Source organism: Lynx canadensis, chromosome C2, assembly GCF_007474595.2.
Source record: "Lynx canadensis isolate LIC74 chromosome C2, mLynCan4.pri.v2, whole genome shotgun sequence".
Lineage (NCBI taxonomy): Eukaryota > Metazoa > Chordata > Mammalia > Carnivora > Felidae > Lynx > Lynx canadensis.
This window is the reverse complement of record NC_044311.2, coordinates 155,804,279-155,821,310: the sequence shown is the minus strand read 5'-3', so window position 1 is coordinate 155,821,310 and position 17,032 is coordinate 155,804,279. Positions and strand designations below refer to the sequence as shown.

The following is a 17,032-nucleotide window of genomic DNA, read 5'->3' as shown; positions in this document are numbered from 1 at the left end:
AAAAAAAAAAAAAAATCATGAAACTCCAAAGACAACTTAGGGAAGATCTTAATGACTTGAATCTGACCATGGTGTCTCACATATGACACCAAAAGCACGAGCAACAAAAGAAAAAACACGTGTGTATAAATTGCAGTTTATCAAAACAGATGAATCGATGCACTTTTGTGCATCAAAACACACTATCAAGAAAGTGAAAAGACACCCCACTTAACGGGAGGAAATATTTGCAAACCCTGACAAGGGCCCCAGAATATATAAAGAACTCTTAACAACAAAAGACAACCCAGTTTAAAAGGGGGCAAAGGACGGGGTGCCTGGGTGGCTCAGTCGGTTAAGTGTCCGACTTCAGCTCAGGTCAGGATCTCACAGTTCGTAAGTTCAAGCCCCGCGTCGGGCTCTGTGCTGGCAGCTCGGAGCCTGGAGCCTGCTTCAGATTCTGTCTCCCCTCTCTCTGCCCCTCCCCTACTCGTGCTCTGTCTAATAATAAATAAACGTTAAAAAATTTTTTAATTAAAAAAAAACGGGGGCAAAGGATGCCAATAGACATTTCTCCAAGGAAGATGCACAAGTGGCCAGTAAGGGCTTCTGCCTGTGGTGATATGAATGATCTAGAATTGACCGGTGACAGTCGCACAGCTCTGTGAATGTACCAAAAGTCACCAAACCGTACAGTTTCAATGGGTGATGACACAGTATTTGAATTGTATCAATAAAACTTACAAATAAAAAGTTACTGGAACAATACATAGCATTTATTTTAATCGTTTAGATACCATACCCTAACCTCACGCGGCTATGGCGGAGGCGGACTGCCCAAGACATGTGAAACTGGCCAAGTTTATTTTTTTTTAATTTTTTAAAATATTTTTATTTATTTTTGAGACAGAGAGAGACAGAGCATGAGCAGGGGAGAGGCAGAGAAAGAGAGGGAGACACAGAATCTGAAGCAGGCTCCAGGCTCCGAGCTGTCAGCACAGAGCCTGATGTGGGGCTCGAACTCACGGAGTGTGAGATCATGACCTGAGCCGAAGTCGGACGCTCAACCGACTGAGCCACCCAGGCGCCCCTGGCCAAGTATATTGAAAAAGCGGCTGCTTCTGTGTGAGCTCTTCCAAAATGCATGTCAGCCCCGGTGCACATGTTAGCTCACGTGTGTCGAAGGCAGTTCACATGACCAAATCGAGTTGTAAATTTAAGCCTTTTGGACCGTCTTGTACAATCAGCGCTGAATTACAGAATGACTACAAAATTTGAAAAAAGAAAGTACTGTCAAAAATGAAATTAAACGGGTATCATCTGAAGTTCATGACTCAAGGCAAAGAAGTGCAGGGTATTATCCACATTGTGGAGATGCACACCATAAACAAACTCAAATTTGGCCCCGAGACCTGGAACTGGGGGTGGGGAGAGGGAGACCGCTGCTTCTGCCGCTGCCCTTTGCTTTGTCATCCTGGTGGGACATTTTCTCCCCGCCACCCGGCAGGTGCCTGGAAGTCCCCGCCCCTTCTGTCCTGAATCTCCCGGAAGTGCTCACACCTTCCCTGGCGGGGCGTCACCTGCCTCTTCCTGAGCTGCGAACCCTTCCGATGTCTTCTGGCCCTGCGGGACCCGGGAGCTTCCGCGGCAAACGCCCCCTCCGCGGACACCTATTCTCTCCCATTCTGGAAGTCTGAGGTCAAGGGTGTGGGCAGGGCTGGTTCCTCCGGAGCCTGTCTCCCTGGGCGTGCAGACGCCGCCTTCTCCCTGTGTGAGCGCAGCCCTTTGTCTCTCCCACTTCTTAGAAGGACGCCAGTCGGATTGGGTTCAGGCCTGCCATAGACTGAATGTTCGTGTCTCCCCCCCACCCCTGTCCCCCAAAAACTGTGTATGTTGAAGACCCGATCCCCACCGCGAGGGTATTAGGAGGTGACGGGACGCGTGCCCTCAGAAGAAGAGACACAAAACAGCGTGTTCCCTACCCGCCCCCCACCATGTTCAGGAGGCAGGAAAAGAGCTCCCACCAGGCCTGGGCCTTATCTTGGGCCTCCGGCCTCCAGAATTATGAGACGTAAATGCGTGTGGTTTGAGCCAGGGCCCCCTTCTTAAAGGAAACGATTTTTCTGGCACTGGATCAAATGGGAAGAAAGGTTTCTTGTTTTTAACATTCAGTCATCTCTATGCCGAACATGGGGCTTGAACTCCCACTCGCCAGACCCCAAGATCAAGAGTCACTCTACCGACTGAGCCAGCCAGACGCCCTGGTAAGGAGGACTGTTCCTTCCAGACTCTTGCAGTGGGCATATTTCAGTAAGGAGAGAGTTGGGCCCGGTTGCAAATACAAGGACGGCTGGGGGCTGACAGCCAGGGAACAGGGGGTGTCAGTGCTGGGGCACCAGGGCTGGGGAGATGCTTGCTGGAGGCAGACCAAGGACTTGCACGCGGGGGTCGGGGTGGGGGTGGCCAAGGCACCGGATCAAGTGCTGACAGTGATTACCTGTGGGGAGGGGAGGTGCCTGTCTATAAACTGACTTAGCAGATTCCTGCTAAAACCTGCCTAGGCAGGCCCAAGCCAGGGGGCGGGGGGCTAGTGGAGAGGAGGCCCAGAGGAGCCTGGCCAAAGGTTGGTCCCCCTAATGGCCTCATTTTTGCTTCGTCACCTTGTTAAAGACTACCTGCAAACACAGTTACGTTCTTAGGTACGGGGGTTGGGACCCCAGCAGAAGAATTCGGGGAGGGTACTGTTCAGCCTGCAAAAGGAGCCCCTGGAGAAATGTCCCCTCCCAGGGCTGGGGCGAAGACTCATCATGGGCCCGAAACGCCTCGTGGGACAGAAAATAGAGGCGATGAAAGGCACAACGGGGAAACGACGAAAAGACACAGGGTCCAGCTTGATTCCTGATCTGGGGCCATTTCAGCATCAAAGCAATGATAGCGAAAGACGAATAGCCCGTGTGACAAGGCGAGGCTTCCCGAGTCCACCACCATTTCCCACCACAGTAGCCACCCAGTCGGTGGCTCAACCTGGGGCTGCCAGGCGGGTGCCAGGGGAGCGGCAGCCAGGGAGGGGCCCAGGGTCTCTCTGGAGTGACACAAATGTGAAAACTGAATTGTGGGGGCGGCTGTACGGCTCTGAACGCCAAATATTAGTGCTTGGGTACTAAAAACAATTGGCTGTGCACTTTCCGTGGTAGAATGGACGCTTAAAAAAAAAAAAAAAAAAAAAGGGTCCGTGAATCCAAACTGGAACAAATACATGAACAGGCACATGCTATGCCGTAGTGGAATGCCACACGACAGATGCAGGAAGAGTCAGGGGGTAGAATTGCCCCTTGGCAACCATTTTCATAGAAACCGATTCAGGCAGACTATGCTGGGAAGCTTAAATCGGAGAGTGCGAGTTTGAGAAGTTTACCGGGTGTTTCCAAAGTATCTCCGCAGGGATTCTTACTAGTTGTGAAGGGGAAAAACCATTCGTTTAGAGTGGAGAATGCGAAGTGCACGTGGCCAGACGGGACACGCAGGCACCCACTCCGTCAGTCATGTCACTCACATCACTCGCTCTTGTCACTCCAGCGCCTTCCAGCAGGAGGCACCCCCCCCCCAACCCCCACTGGGGCCAATCCTGAGGAAACAACGTCTCACGAACCAGGGACATTCTATAAAACGTCTGGCCTGCACACTTCAAAGACACCCACGTCTCAGTCCAACAAATGGCTCTAGGGCACGGCCACTGGGTGCGGCGAGGTCCGGGATTTTGCTGTGACAGGCAAACTGAGTGAGGTCTGTTGATTAGGTCATGGATTTGTATCAATGGTAAGTTTTTTTTGGTTTTGTGGTTTTTGTTTGTTTGGTTGGTTTGGTTGTTTTTTAAAGACTTAATTTTTTTAGGGGTGCCTGGGTGGTTCAGTCGTCGGTTGAGCATCCAACTTCGGCTCAGGTCATGATCTTGTGGTTCGTGAGTTCAGGCCCCACCTCAGGCTTACTGCTATCAGCACAGAGCCTGCTTCCGATCCTCTGTCCCCCCCCCCCCCCGCCCCGCCCCTCCCCTGCCTACACTCTCTCTCTCTCAAAAATAAACATTTAAAAAAAACACTCAACAGTCTAAAAAGACAATTTTTTTAAAGCAGTTTTAGCTTAACGTCTTGATTTTGGCAGTTGTACTATGGTTATGGAAAACAGTTCTTTGTTTTTCAGAAATAGACACTGAAGTCGCCAGGGGTAACGGGAAACTGTCTGCAGCTTAATCTTAACCATTCAGAAAAACCAGACAGTTAGATGATAGATAAGTGGCACAGACTTAGATTCCTATTAGAGAGAGACAGGGACAGAGACAGAAGTATGAAGAAAATACAATAAAAGTTTAATATTTGGGGGCACCCGACTGGCTCAGTCGGTAGAGCGGGCAACTCTTTTTTTTTTTTCTTTTTTTAAGTTTATTTGTTGGCGGGGGAGGGGCAGAGAGAGAGGAAGAGAGAGAATCCCAAGCAGACTCCCTGCCGTCGGCGCAGAGCCCGATGTAGGGCTCCACCTCACGAACCGTGAGATCATGACCTGAGCCAAAATCAAGCCAGACTCTTCCGACCCTTAATCTTGGGGTCGTGAGTTCAAGCCCCATGTTGGGTGTAGAGATTATTTAAAAATAAATTTTTTTTTTAAAAAGTTAAAATTTTGAAAATCTGAATGAAGGGCATCTGGGAATTCTTACATTCTTACCACTTTTCTGACAATCTAAAATTATATCAAAATTAAAAAAAATTTTTAATTAACTTTTTAAATTTTTTTTTTCAACGTTTATTTATTTTTGGGACAGAGAGAGACAGAGCATGAACGGGGGAGGGGCAGAGAGAGAGGGAGACACAGAATCGGAAACAGGCTCCAGGCTCTGAGCCATCAGCCCAGAGCCCGACACGGGGCTCGAACTCATGGACCGCGAGATCGTGACCTGGCTGAAGTCGGACGCTCAACCGACTGCGCCACCCAGGCGCCCCTAATTAACTTTTTAAAATGTTTATTCTTTGAGAGAGAGAGAGAATGAGCAGGGAAGGGGCAGAGAGAGGGAGACATAGAATCCAAAGCAGGCTCCAGGCTCCAATCTGTCAGCACAGAGCCCGTCGCGGGGCTCAAACCCACGAAATGCAAGATCATGACCTGAGCTGAAGTCGGACGCTCAACCGACTGAGCCACCCAGGCGCCCACCCCCAAAAATTTTTAGTATTTGGACCTCATAGCAAATGACCACAAACTCAGATGGCTTAAAACAACACAAATTTCTTGTCTCTCACTCCTGGAGGCTAGAAGTCTGAAATCAAGGTGCCCGAAAGCCCACGCTGTCTCTGCAGGCTTTGGGGGAGGGTCCTTCCTGCGGCCTTCAGCTCCTGGGGGCTGCGTGGTCCCTCATCTTGTGCCAGAATGACTTTAATCTCTGCCTCTGTCTTCACAGAGCCTTCTGTCTGTGAATGTGCCCAAATTTCTCTCTTCGTACAAGGACACGGGTCATATTGGATTTAGCACGGCCCCTTCTCCTTATCCAGTACGACCTCTTAAGATGGTTATATACTCAGAGAGCCTATTTCCAAATAAGATCATAGTTACAGATTGCAGGCGTTAGTAAAAGTTGAATGTTTGGGAATCTGGGCGAGTATCTGGGAATTCTTCTATTCTTGGCACTTTTATGACAGTCAGAAATTATGCCAAGATAAAATAATTCAGAGCACGATCAAAAACTCCCTAGTTTGAAACCTTCCGAGGGCCCTGCAGCACGAGGCAGTAAGTTCCAGCAGAAAGTTCCGTCCTGGCCGGCCTGCGAGCCCTGGGACTCCGCCTCCCCTTCCACCCTCTGGCCACTCCTGTCCCTCGCTCTGGCCACTGCCCTTTCCTCCAGTTTTTCTCACCCCTGACCTGTTCCTGCCCCAGGCATTTGCAGTGGTTGTTTTCAGCCCAGAACATTCCTCCTTGAGAATAAGATGTGGCTCCTCAGGTCAAATGTCACCTGTCCAGAGAGACTCGACCCCCTGACCTAATGCTAGCTCCTGTTCCCGTCTTTATCCGTCTTCACATTTGTTCTCACCAGGGGAAATCCTATCACAAAATGATGTCTCGTTGAGCCCCCTCCCCTAGAATAGAAACCCTCCAGGGACAGAGGCCCTATTGGAGTTTCCGGTTTTTTCCAGAGCCTGGCACAAAGGCCCGCCTGTGGCCGGGGACGGCCAAACCATTGCTGGATGAAGCGAACCCGCAAGGTGCTGGGCAGAGCCACTGACGGTTCCACATCTGTCCACACCTGGTAACACGGTTGCGACCTGTCAGTCACAGTCACTACAGGCGGGAGAAGCACAAGGGTCTGCCCCAGGGTCCTCTAGGCTCTTTAAAAGCCAGGAGCACGCAAGTTTGAAATACTGATGACCCGGTGGCCCCAGGGTGCCCTGCTGGCCAGCAGCCTCCAGCTCCTGGATTTGGGGAGTGGGGGGAGTGGCCTGTGCAACACCTGTGTTTCTAAGCGGCTTTTGTGACTTCTGGCCGAGTGTCAGGCTTTTGTGACTTCTGGCCGAGTGTCAGGTCTCAGGCGAGCTGTGGTTCTTTCCCAGTCTTGTGGGAGCGGTGGCCAGGCTCCGCAGAGGGGGTCTGGGAAGGTGAGCACTGTGTCTAGGGGGCACCTGCACAATGGGGGGCAGGAAGTAAATCCCGGGAAACCCCGCCGTGGGGAACCCAGAGCCAGGGTACTGGGTGCATGCTGGGTCCCCTGACCTGAGGCGGTGGGGACCAGGGCTGGCATGGGGGTGGGGGTGGGGGAAGGCTGGCAGGTGGGATATTTGTGGAGGGTCATCCTCACGGTCCTACAAGCCCTTCCCCGCTCCAGAGGGCACACTGTACAAGTCATCAACAAATATTCACTACACTCCCGCAGGGCTAGCAGTTAACCAAGTAAAACAGAATCGGGACATCAAGCACAGAGCTTCCGCACCCCTGGAGTCCGCGATCCTGGTGGGGGGACCTTGGGGGGCAGGGGGAGAGGAGGGCAGAGGGCCAGCGGATGCATCAAACGGGAGTGGAAGCTGGTCCCGGGCCCGCGCGGTAGGGCAGTGGGGGCCAGGAGTTGGGGGACACGGGAACCCAGACCTGAGGCGGGGGAGTTGGACGGAGTTGGGTGGGGAGTGGGGGTGGGGGAGTTCGGGTGGGCGGGATCCGGGCGGGGCAGGGCGGGGCAGTGCGGGGTGCGGGGGGGGGGGGGGGGGGGGGGGAGGCCCTGACCTGAAGCCAGGCAGTGAGCGAGGAGTTGGGCGGTGAGTGGAGGTGGGGGTGGGGAGGATGGGGGGCGGGCAGCACGGGAGGTGCGGGGTCCCCAGCCCGCGCACGCCGGGTGGGGGTGGGGGGCGGAGTGGGGTGGGGGGGGAGTTGGGTGGGATGGGGGAGGGGCAGCGCGGCAGGTCCGGGGTCCCCAGCCCAAGCCAAGACAGCTAGCGCGGGGGTGGGGGGTGGGGGGTGGGGGGTGGAGGGTGGAGGGTGGGGGAGGGGCAGCGCGGGAGGTCCGGAGTCCCCAGCCCAAGCCAAGACAGCTAGCGCGGGGGTGGGGGGTGGGGGTGGAGGGTGGAGGGTGGGGGAGGGGCAGCGCGGGAGGTCCGGAGTCCCCAGCCCAAGCCAAGACAGCTAGCGCGGGGGTGGGGGTGGAGGGTGGAGGGTGGGGGAGGGGCAGCGCGGGAGGTCCGGGGTCCGCAGCCCAAGCCAAGACAGCTAGCGCGGGGGTGGGGGGTGGGGGGTGGGGGAGGGGCAGCGCGGGAGGTCCGGGGTCCGCAGCCCAAGCCAAGACAGCTAGCGCGGGGGTGGGGGGTGGGGGGTGGAGGGTGGGGGGTGGGGGAGGGACAGCGCGGGAGGTCCGGAGTCCCCAGCCCAAGCCAAGACAGCTAGCGCGGGGGTGGGGGGTGGAGGGTGGAGGGTGGAGGGTGGGGGAGGGGCAGCGCGGGAGGTCCGGGGTCCGCAGCCCAAGCCAAGACAGCTAGCGCGGGGGTGGGGGGTGGAGGGTGGAGGGTGGAGGCTGGAGTGGGGGAGGGGCAGCGCGGGAGGAGGGCGTCCCCAGCCCGCGCCAGGGCAGCGAGCCCGGAGGTGGGGACGGGTGGGATGGGGGCGGGGACAAGCGCGGCGGCGGGCGGCACTCGGGATTGGCCGGGCGCCGGCCCCCCGCCCCCGCCTCTCGGCCAATCGCCTGCGCGCACTGTCGGCCGCCGGGTCCCGCAGGCCCCGCAGCTCCAGGGTTGCGGCTCCGAGTAGCAGCTGTCGGGGTCGCAGGTCGTGGCGTCCGGACGCGCGCAGCCCGCCGCTCTTTCCCGCGTCTCCGTGCAGGTGAGAGCCCGCCGGGCCGGGAACCGCCCCACCCCTGGGCGGCGGGGTCGGGCTGTGGTCGACCGCCTCCGGCGGGCCCCGGGCCGCCCCCACCCCTCCGCCGGAGTTGCATCATCTGCACCTGCGCGCGGCGGAGCAGGGCCGGCGTCCCGCGCCCCCCGGGCTTCCAGAAGGTTTTGAGGCCGGGGATTCAGCGCCCACGTGGCCTCGGGCCTCCCCCCGCAACCCCCGCGGCTGTGGAGCGGAGGGGGTGGGGGGGAGGGAGCCGGGGTGCGATCGTTGATTTTTCGATGTATTTTGGAGGGGAAACGGCTGTTTCGCAAATTGCTCTTTTCCGTCAACTATATGAGGTGGGAGTAAATATTCATGTAGTTGCGCGGACGGCACGTGAGGTGGGTGCCCGTGGGGGGAGGGGCGCAGAGCACACGGGGGTCGTGCCCTGGGCACATACTCGGATGCCCGGCGACCCCCACTTCCCCGGACCCTAGGGGAAGCGGATGGTTGAGCTGAGGGGTGGGGCGGGGGGGGGGGGGGGGGGGCGGGAACGCAGAAGTTTTAGCTTCGCCAGGATTACTTGGGGGTGTTTGTCCCGAACTGCGCCTCCCGGCCGGCCTCCAAATCTACTGTAGAATCTCGATATGCCACCTGAAAACTCACACTTTAAAACAGGAGTTTACTACCATTCGCACCCTTGACCCTGACCATCCCCGCCCCCCACACTGGGGCCAGCTGGGGCGTGTGTCTGCAGGGTGCACGATGCCCTTGGGGGCGTCGTGACCCCAGGAGGGTCTTGCGCTTTAAGATGGGGTTTCAGGTGGAGCGGGAACCGGCAGGGTGGCGCCAGGTGAGCCCGCCTCCCCGGGACGCACGTGCTTGGCCCGCGGGGCGCGAGTTGAGTCTCGCGAGTGGGAACCCGCGGGTTCGGACCGGGTGCCAAGCAAGCGCGTGGCCCAGTGCTTTTGGGGTCCGCGGAGACTCGGTCGGCCTCGATCTTTGTACCCAGCGGCTCCTTACCTCGCCGGAGGCTATGCCAGGCTAGGCAAGTCGCAGAGAAGGAGGCGCGGGCCCGCCCGCGTCCTTAGAGGCCGCTTCCGCGAACGGTTAGCGATTCTGGCCGGTCCTGCGGCCAGAGCGCTGCGGGGCTGCCTGCCTCCGATGGGGAGGAGGGTCTGTGACCCCGGCAGGGGGGGCGGTTCTTGTACTGTAGAAGAATTACCGTCTGAGCGAGGAAAGGTGCTGGTCTCCTTAGGGCCGGGGTGGGGGTGGGGGTTCCTAAAGTTAGAGAAGGGGAGGGGGGCATCCTCGAGTGGCCTCAGGGAAGACCTGAAGCTTCCAAAAGAAGCCGGTGATCCCCAGGCTTGAAAGAACCACCGCTCTAAGGCCGTTGGGCAGGACAGCTGCGAGGCTGGCTTCTCTGGAAAGGGGCCAGCCCCACCGGCCTGGTGAATTTCCAAAGGATGTGACTTGCAGAGTGTCCCCAGGTTTCTAACTCCCTGTTCGCAGGCTCAGGCCTGGGCGAATGTGGCCAGCCGCTGGGCACTGGGCTGCATTGGGCCACCTGCACTGGGGGAAATGGACCCAGCTGGGGCTGCCTCTGCCTTTGCTGATAACCAGCCTGGTTCTGCGTGCCCTGGATGAGAAGGTCAGCAAGGGAACGCCCCGAAAATCTGGATTTACACCTCCATGTGAGGAGCCCTTTACACCTTCAGCGCAGTCTGCTCGGCCACTCACCTTTTCACAGCAAAACTGCCTCACGAAGGTCTTGGGGAGCACAGGTACCTGTGGGCTCAAACCCACGACCCTGGGATTATGACCTAGACTGAAATCAGTCAGACGCTCAACTGACTGAGCCACCCAGGTGCCCCAGAGCACCCCCCCTTTTTTTTTTTTTTAAGAACTGTTTTAGTTTTAGGAAAAATTGGGAAGACGAGTTCCATATGCCTGCTTCCTAACACTTTCCCTGAGTAGCCGAGCCTGTTGCATTAGTAAGTCTTTGTTACCGTTAGTGAACGCAGCTGTTAACTGAAGTCTCTGCTGAACTCAGGTTCCCTCAGTTTCCCCTAACCCCCTTGAGCTCTTCCGGGATTCCTTGGAGGATATGCCTCGTTTGTGCAGTTGTACTGTCTCTTGTGGGCACTTGTCGGTCGTCAGTCTGTGGAGGGGTGGCCGTGTTGGAGGAGCCGGGCTCTGTCGTCCCGGTCGCTGTGGAGATGGGAGAAGGGGGCAGAAGACAGGCTGAGTTCAGTCCCAGTCTTTCCGAAGTTGAGGGTGGTGCCTGTTGGTTGTCACCCCAAAGGGGCGAGGCAGGCATACAGCCCAGTGAGGCCTCGCCTCTGATTGAGCCGGTCCCCGTCCGTCCGTCTGTCCTTCCTTCCGTCAACTTGTCTTAATCTGTTTTAAGGTTATGTGTGATTTTTATTTATTTTTTTAAACTTTTTAATTTTCAAGTTCATTTATTTATTTTGAGAGTGAGAGTGAGCACAATCAGGGGAGGGGCAGAGAGAGAGAGAGAGAGAGAGAGAGAGAGAGAGAGAGAGAATCCCGAGCAGGCTCCACATTGTCAGCACAGAGCCCGAGGCTCGAACTCACAAACTGCGTGATCATGACCTGAGCCCAAGTCGGATACGTAACCCACTGAGCCACCGAGGTGCTTAAATTCATGATAAAGTTTTTGTGACATCCTCTTTATGGTTCTACACACTCACAAGGGCACAATTCCGTAGCATTAAGTACATTCACAGGTTGTGCAACCATCACCAGGATCTGTATGCAAAACGTTCATCAGGTCAAACCAAAACTCCTCCCCATTCACCAGCAACGCCTCATAACCTCTGTCCTACCTGATGAGTTTCCTCTGTGAATCTGCGGATCGTAGGCTCCTCTTTCCCGCAGGTGTAGCCGTGCGGGGTTTTCCTTCGTGTGGTTTGTTCACAAAGCGCAATGTCCGAGGCCCCCTCGCCTCGCAGCATGTATCAAAACATCATTCCTTTTTTTTTAGGGTAAATACATCATTGTCGCCGTTTCTGATATCCATCATATAAACGTAGTCTTTTCAAAACAACTTTGAGGTAACAAAAGCCATATATATAGTCGACCCTCGAGCAGTGTGGGGGTTAGGGGTGCCGACCCCACGCAGTCAAAAATCCATATGTCACTTTTTTTTTTTTTTCAACGTTTATTTATTTTTGGGACAGAGAGAGACAGAGCATGAATGGGGGAGGGGCAGAGAGAGAGAGGGAGACACAGAATCAGAAACAGGCTCCATCCAGGCTCTGAGCCATCAGCCCAGAGCCTGACGCGGGGCTCGAACTCACGGACGGCGAGATCGTGACCTGGCTGAAGTCGGACGCTTAACCGACTGCGCCACCCAGGCGCCCCGCATATGTCACTTTTGACTCCCCCCAAATTTAAATTTTTTTTTTTTTTCAACGTTTATTTATTTTTGGGACAGAGAGAGACAGAGCATGAACGGGGGAGGGGCAGAGAGAGAGGGAGACACAGAATCGGAAACAGGCTCCAGGCTCTGAGCCATCAGCCCAGAGTCTGACACGGGGCTCGAACTCACGGACCGCGAGATCGTGACCTGGCTGAAGTCGGATGCTTAACCGACTGCGCCACCCAGGCGCCCCGACTCCCCCCAAATTTAATAGCTCACTATTGCCCGGAAGCCTTACTGATGATGTAAGTGGTCAGTTAACACTTGTTTTGTATATAGCATGTATTTATGCTGTATTTTCACAATAAGCTGGAGAAAAGTGTGTTAGGAAAATCGTAAGGGAGAGAAAATCCATTTACAATACTGTGTTGTATTTGTCAGAAAAATTTTTATATAAAAAAAATTTTTTAACGTTTATTTATTATTGAGAAGTAAAGACAGAGCATGAGCAGGGGAGGGGCAGAGAGAGAGGGAGACACAGAATCGGAAGCAGGCTCCAGGCTCCGAGCTGTCAGCACAGAGCCCGACGCGGGGCTCAAACTCATAGACCGTGACATCATGACCTGAGCCCAAGTCGGACGTTTAACCGACTGAGCCACCCAGGGGCCTCGTTTTTGTTTTTAATGGAGTTGTCCTTATGTGTGATACTCCCAACAGAAGCCCTTTTTACAACTTGCTGTTTTCATTTCACGTCTACGTTGTGCAAAGATTCCCCACTGTCAGATAAACAACATACCCATCACCTCTGCGTGGGAACTTTTTTTTTTTGTACATGCTCACGTATTGAGAAAATTTGAAAACTTTATTACTTTTTTACGGCCAAGTAATATTCCGTCGTATGGCTGTGCTACGTTTTGTGTATCCTGCATCTGTGACAGGTGTCTGGTGTGTTTCCACGTTTTGCCTCTTGTGAGTCGTGTGGCTGTGAACGTGGTGCACAGGTGTCTCCAGCTCTTTGGATATATGCCTAGGAGTGCCATGCTGGCCCCCGTGGTGGTTCTGTTTAACCTTTTGAGGAACCGCCACACCGTGGCCACAGCAGCTGGCCCCGACATTTTTGTGCTTGCCCTTGTGCTGTTTGAATGTGTGGACGCCCCGCCCCCTGCCCTGCCCTGCCCCTGCAGAGGGACCCTGTGAGCAGGATTGCCCAGGTCCCCAGCAGCAAAGCAGAGTCCTCGGCAGGTGTTTAGAAATGGCCTGAACCAAGTCTCTCCCCCTCCCTTTGCCAGATCCCAGCATGCCTTCCGAGACACCCCAAGCAGAAACGGGGTCCGCAGGGTGCCCCCACCTCTCAGGGGCACACCTAGGGAAAGGGAGCCTGGAGAAGGGACCTCCGGGGGACAAGGAAGCCAAGGAGCGCCTGTGGATCCGTCCCGATGCCCCAAGCAAGTGTTCCTGGCAGCTGGGCAGGCCGGTCACTGACTCCCCTCATCACCACACTGTCTTGTGAGTGCCGGTTTATGATTTATTATTATTATTATTATTATTATCATTATTATTATTATTTTAGGAGAGAGAGCATCTGTACAAGCTGGGGAGAGGGAGAAAGGGGCAGGGAGAGAGAGGGATGGAGAGAATCCCAAGCAGGCTTCTTGCTGTCAGCCTGGAGTCCGATGCGGGGCTCGATCCCACAAACCACGAGATCATGACCTGAGCCGCAATCAAGAGTCGGACGCTTAACCGGCTGAGCCACCCAGACACCCCTGATTATGGGATTTAAAATCAGAACTCAGGGGCGGTAGGGAGGTGCAGGCCTCACTGGGGCTGGTAGAAATGAAAAACTTACAACTCCAGAATCCCCGAGCATTAAATGTGTCTGAGCACCGAGAGCTCAGGAGGCGATGAGCCCTCACTGCCAAAACCCAGCCGAGCAGTGGGCGAAAGGCCTGTGTGAGGCTGGGGCAGCCGCGAGGGACCAGGTTCCTGCGGGCCCCTGAGCCTGTCACGCAGGAGGCCTGGGCAGAAAGGATGCCATTTGAACCGGGTTGTAAAACAGCGTCACCCCTGCCGCTCCCCTGCTGGCCTCGTGACCGCCTGAAAACCCTTAAGGGGTCGCCGTCCCCTCCACAACTGGTTCGATCGAGGCACACAGTCGTGCGGGTGTTGGGGCTCACCTGCCGGGAGGACACAAGACCGAGGTGGCCTCGTGGTGTTCAGGGAGCCTGGTGCTGATGGCACAGGTGTGATGAGACGAGGACAGGGTGCCTCGGCCCAGCATCTGGATAGGTGCCCTGGGCCAGCTCAGGGAGAGCTGGGAAAGGGGATTTGAGATGGTTTGGATGTGGGAGGGCTTAGAAGGAGGGCCAGGGTGGGAGCGGCGGGGAGGAGTGCGGTTTATCGTAAGATGCTCCCCACCCCCCCCCCCACCCCCTGTAAATTCTTTCCCCAGCTTCCGCCCTGATCACCTCAGACAAGCTTCTCTGGTGGCTTTTGCCCCCCGCCAAGCTCTCCCTTCGCCCTGCCTGCTGTGAGCTGCCCCTGGCCTGGCTGGGGGCGTCCCTTCCGCTCCTTGGAAGGCTGCTGTTGGAGGCTGGATTCCAGCTTGTTCCAGCAGAGGCCTGTTTGGGCCCCCAGGGTGGACTGCAGCCTCCGGCCCCCCTGGGGAGCTGGGTGCGCTGGGCCTGAGGCCAGGAATCTGGTCTTGCCGGGTTCCTGGAGCAGAGGGCTCGCTAAAGTTTGGGAACCACGGAACGTAAATTAGAAATCCAAGGGTGTAGGAAGCTAAACCCAGGTCTGTGCTGCACACCCCCGGGCGGGTGTTTGGTGAGCACGTACTTGGCACGGACAGGAAGAAGGTATGCAGGTTGGCATCGGGCCCTGAGGGTGAGGAGGGAACCGCCTGTGTCGTGGCTGACACACCATCGGGCTGTCCGCACCCGACTGTCACCTGTCACCAGGTGGGAGAACGGGGAGAGGAAGCCAGTCGCTAGAATGCGAAGGGAGACAGCCGGTCGGTGATGAGGAATCCCACACTGAGCCTGGACGTCCACCTGGGAGTTCATGGTGACCTTGACCCCAGGGGCACCGGTGACTCCCCAAGGTCTTTGTTTTGTTTCGAGTAGGGTGCTTCAGTCACCCGTGCCTGACATTTTCTGAGTGATGCCCGGTGGCCGGTGCACCCCTTGTGGCCGCTGTCCATCCCTGGTGGACAGCCAGGCAGCCTGAGGGGGCTCGGCTCTGGAGGAGCTTTTTTCATCAGGGAAAAGCTTTTTTCCTTTCTTCATCAAGGAAAAGAAAAGGACAAGGAATCCCAGGGGTCGGGTGCCGAGAGATGGAAGGAAGTGAAGGTCCGCAGAAAAGATTTTCTGAACGGATGCACCAGGCAGGAGCTGTTGTTGAAGTCGCGTTGTCTACTCCAGCTTCCGTACTTGGAAGTAATTTTTTTTAACATTCACTTGTTTTTGAGAGAGAGAGGGAGACACAGAATCCGAAGCAGGCTCCGGGCTCTGAGCTGTCAGCACAGAGCCCGACGTGGGGCTCGAACCCACGAACCGTGAGATCATGGACCTGAGCCCAAGTCGGACGCTTAACTGACTGAGCCACCCAGGCGCCCCTGTACGTGGAAATAACTTAACACAAAAAGTTGCAGAAATAATACAGAGGGGTCTCATGTCCCTTCCCCAAGCTGCCCTCTGACCCCGGCCCCTGTTGCCCAGGAAACGACCTTGATGCGGCTCACCGTTAGCTACACCACAGACGGGGTTTCTGCCATCGGCTCACCCACCGGTGTCCTCACGTGTCACGTGTGCACACGTGAGCAGGAATGTGCCTGTGGCCTTTTACCCTGCGAGTAGGTTTGTGTAATTGACCACTCGGATCCCTCACCCAAGCCAGTCCTTGGATTTGTTTCTTGGTTTATGTAAAACAGCGTGCTGGTCTGCCAAGTCTGAGTGATCGTGGACTTCCCTGTTTCAGGACCGAATCCCCCCAAATCTTGCCAGACATCCTGAAGAAAATCGGGGACACCCCCATGGTGAGAATCAATAAGATCGCAAAGAAATTCGGCCTCAAGTGCGAGCTCTGTGAGTACCTGACCGCCTCCCTCTGTCCCGCGCCTGCCCCGGCAGCAGCTCGGTGGGCCTAGGGTTGTGGGCATAGACCCCTGGGGCCCTCTGGGGGGCAAGAGGGGCCAGGGAGTGAGCCGGCTAATGAATGTCCGGGACCCCATCGGGTAATAGCAGAAAGAAAGCACGGTAGGGGGACGTGCCGGGGTGGCGGGGCACAGCCGGCCGCTCTGGTCAGGGCCCGAATGAGGAGACAGAGTGTGGAGACCCGGGGAGCATGTTCTGGGCCCACGTGGAAGGCAGGACCCAACCAGGAAGGAGCTCGACCTTCCCCAGACCTGAGGAGGAGGAGACGTCACAACGGGGTCCATCTTTGCAATGCGGGGTCTCGGGCGTGGGCTGGGCAGGAAGCCGTTGTCTCTGTGTTCAGCTGGTTCTGTGGGGATAGACCGTCCGTTACGAGGCGGTGGGAATCGGGGGAGCCACGTCCGGCCTTGTCCTCGGTGAGCAGGGGGGCCACCCGCACGCAGAGCCCCGTGTCGCTGGGCGAGGGCCTCTCCCGGTGAGCAGGCTGATGGGAGGCAGGCGTGGAGCGCTGGGCAGGCCCCAGTTGGACGGGGCGGGCCGCCCTGCCTCACACCGGCCCCCTGCTGCGTGTCCGGCTAGCCGCTCTTGGGCCCGTGCTGCCCCAAGGGGGGCTTTTCCTGGCCCACCCACCCAGCGGGGGGCTCCTCACTCCTCTCCTTCGCTCGGAGTTGCCACTCGGGCTGGACAGCGGGTGGCTGGGCATGGGGAGTTTCCCGGTGGGCGAGCACGCTGCTCCGGGCGCAGGTGGGGGCGAGAACGGAGGGGGGTGGTTTACGGTCCCCACGTGCTGGGCGTGTCGCATAATAGGAGGTCGTGGGGATCAGCCAGGGGGCGGAGGGGAGCCGCCTCCTGTCCTGATTCGTCCTTGGCTCCCAGTGGCCAAGTGTGAGTTCTTCAACGCGGGCGGGAGCGTGAAGGACCGTATCAGCCTGCGCATGATTGAGGACGCCGAGCGGGCCGGGACCCTGAAGCCCGGGGACACCATCATTGAGCCGACGTCCGGGAACACAGGTGGGTCCCGGGACGGGCCGGGAGGGTCCCCTGGCCTGTCCGGCCGGCCTCCTCCCTCGACTCGCTTGGGCAGCACGTAATGCGTGCATTTGGAGGGCGGTGCCCAGGGGAAGCCGGGGGCGCCGGGTTCCACGTTTTCCTGCCTGCGTTGCTTCTCAGGGGGCACATCCCCTTTGCG

General features: G+C 56.7%; 1 protein-coding gene across 7 annotated transcripts in view; it reads left to right on the top strand.

The window, feature by feature from the left end:
- Nucleotides 1-1,652: 1,652 nt before the first annotated feature.
- Nucleotides 1,653-17,032, top strand: part of CBS (cystathionine beta-synthase) — a 30,282-nt gene continuing 14,902 nt past the window's right edge. The window contains exons 1-7 of one of the 7 annotated variants that reach the window (XM_030329533.2): nucleotides 1,654-2,243; nucleotides 3,556-3,795; nucleotides 6,153-6,265; nucleotides 9,820-10,091; nucleotides 12,982-13,198; nucleotides 15,668-15,774; nucleotides 16,720-16,854. In XM_030329533.2, coding sequence (XP_030185393.1) covers nucleotides 3,793-3,795; nucleotides 6,153-6,265; nucleotides 9,820-10,091; nucleotides 12,982-13,198; nucleotides 15,668-15,774; nucleotides 16,720-16,854 — 847 coding nt within the window. In that variant the 5' untranslated portion in view covers nucleotides 1,654-2,243; nucleotides 3,556-3,792. Of the gene's footprint in view, nucleotides 2,244-3,555; nucleotides 3,796-6,152; nucleotides 6,266-6,532; nucleotides 6,612-8,206; nucleotides 8,317-9,819; nucleotides 10,092-12,981; nucleotides 13,199-15,667; nucleotides 15,775-16,719; nucleotides 16,855-17,032 lie in introns of those variants that run through there. The other 6 variants (XM_030329536.2, XM_030329534.2, XM_030329531.2 and 3 more) reach the window with 6 other exon arrangements.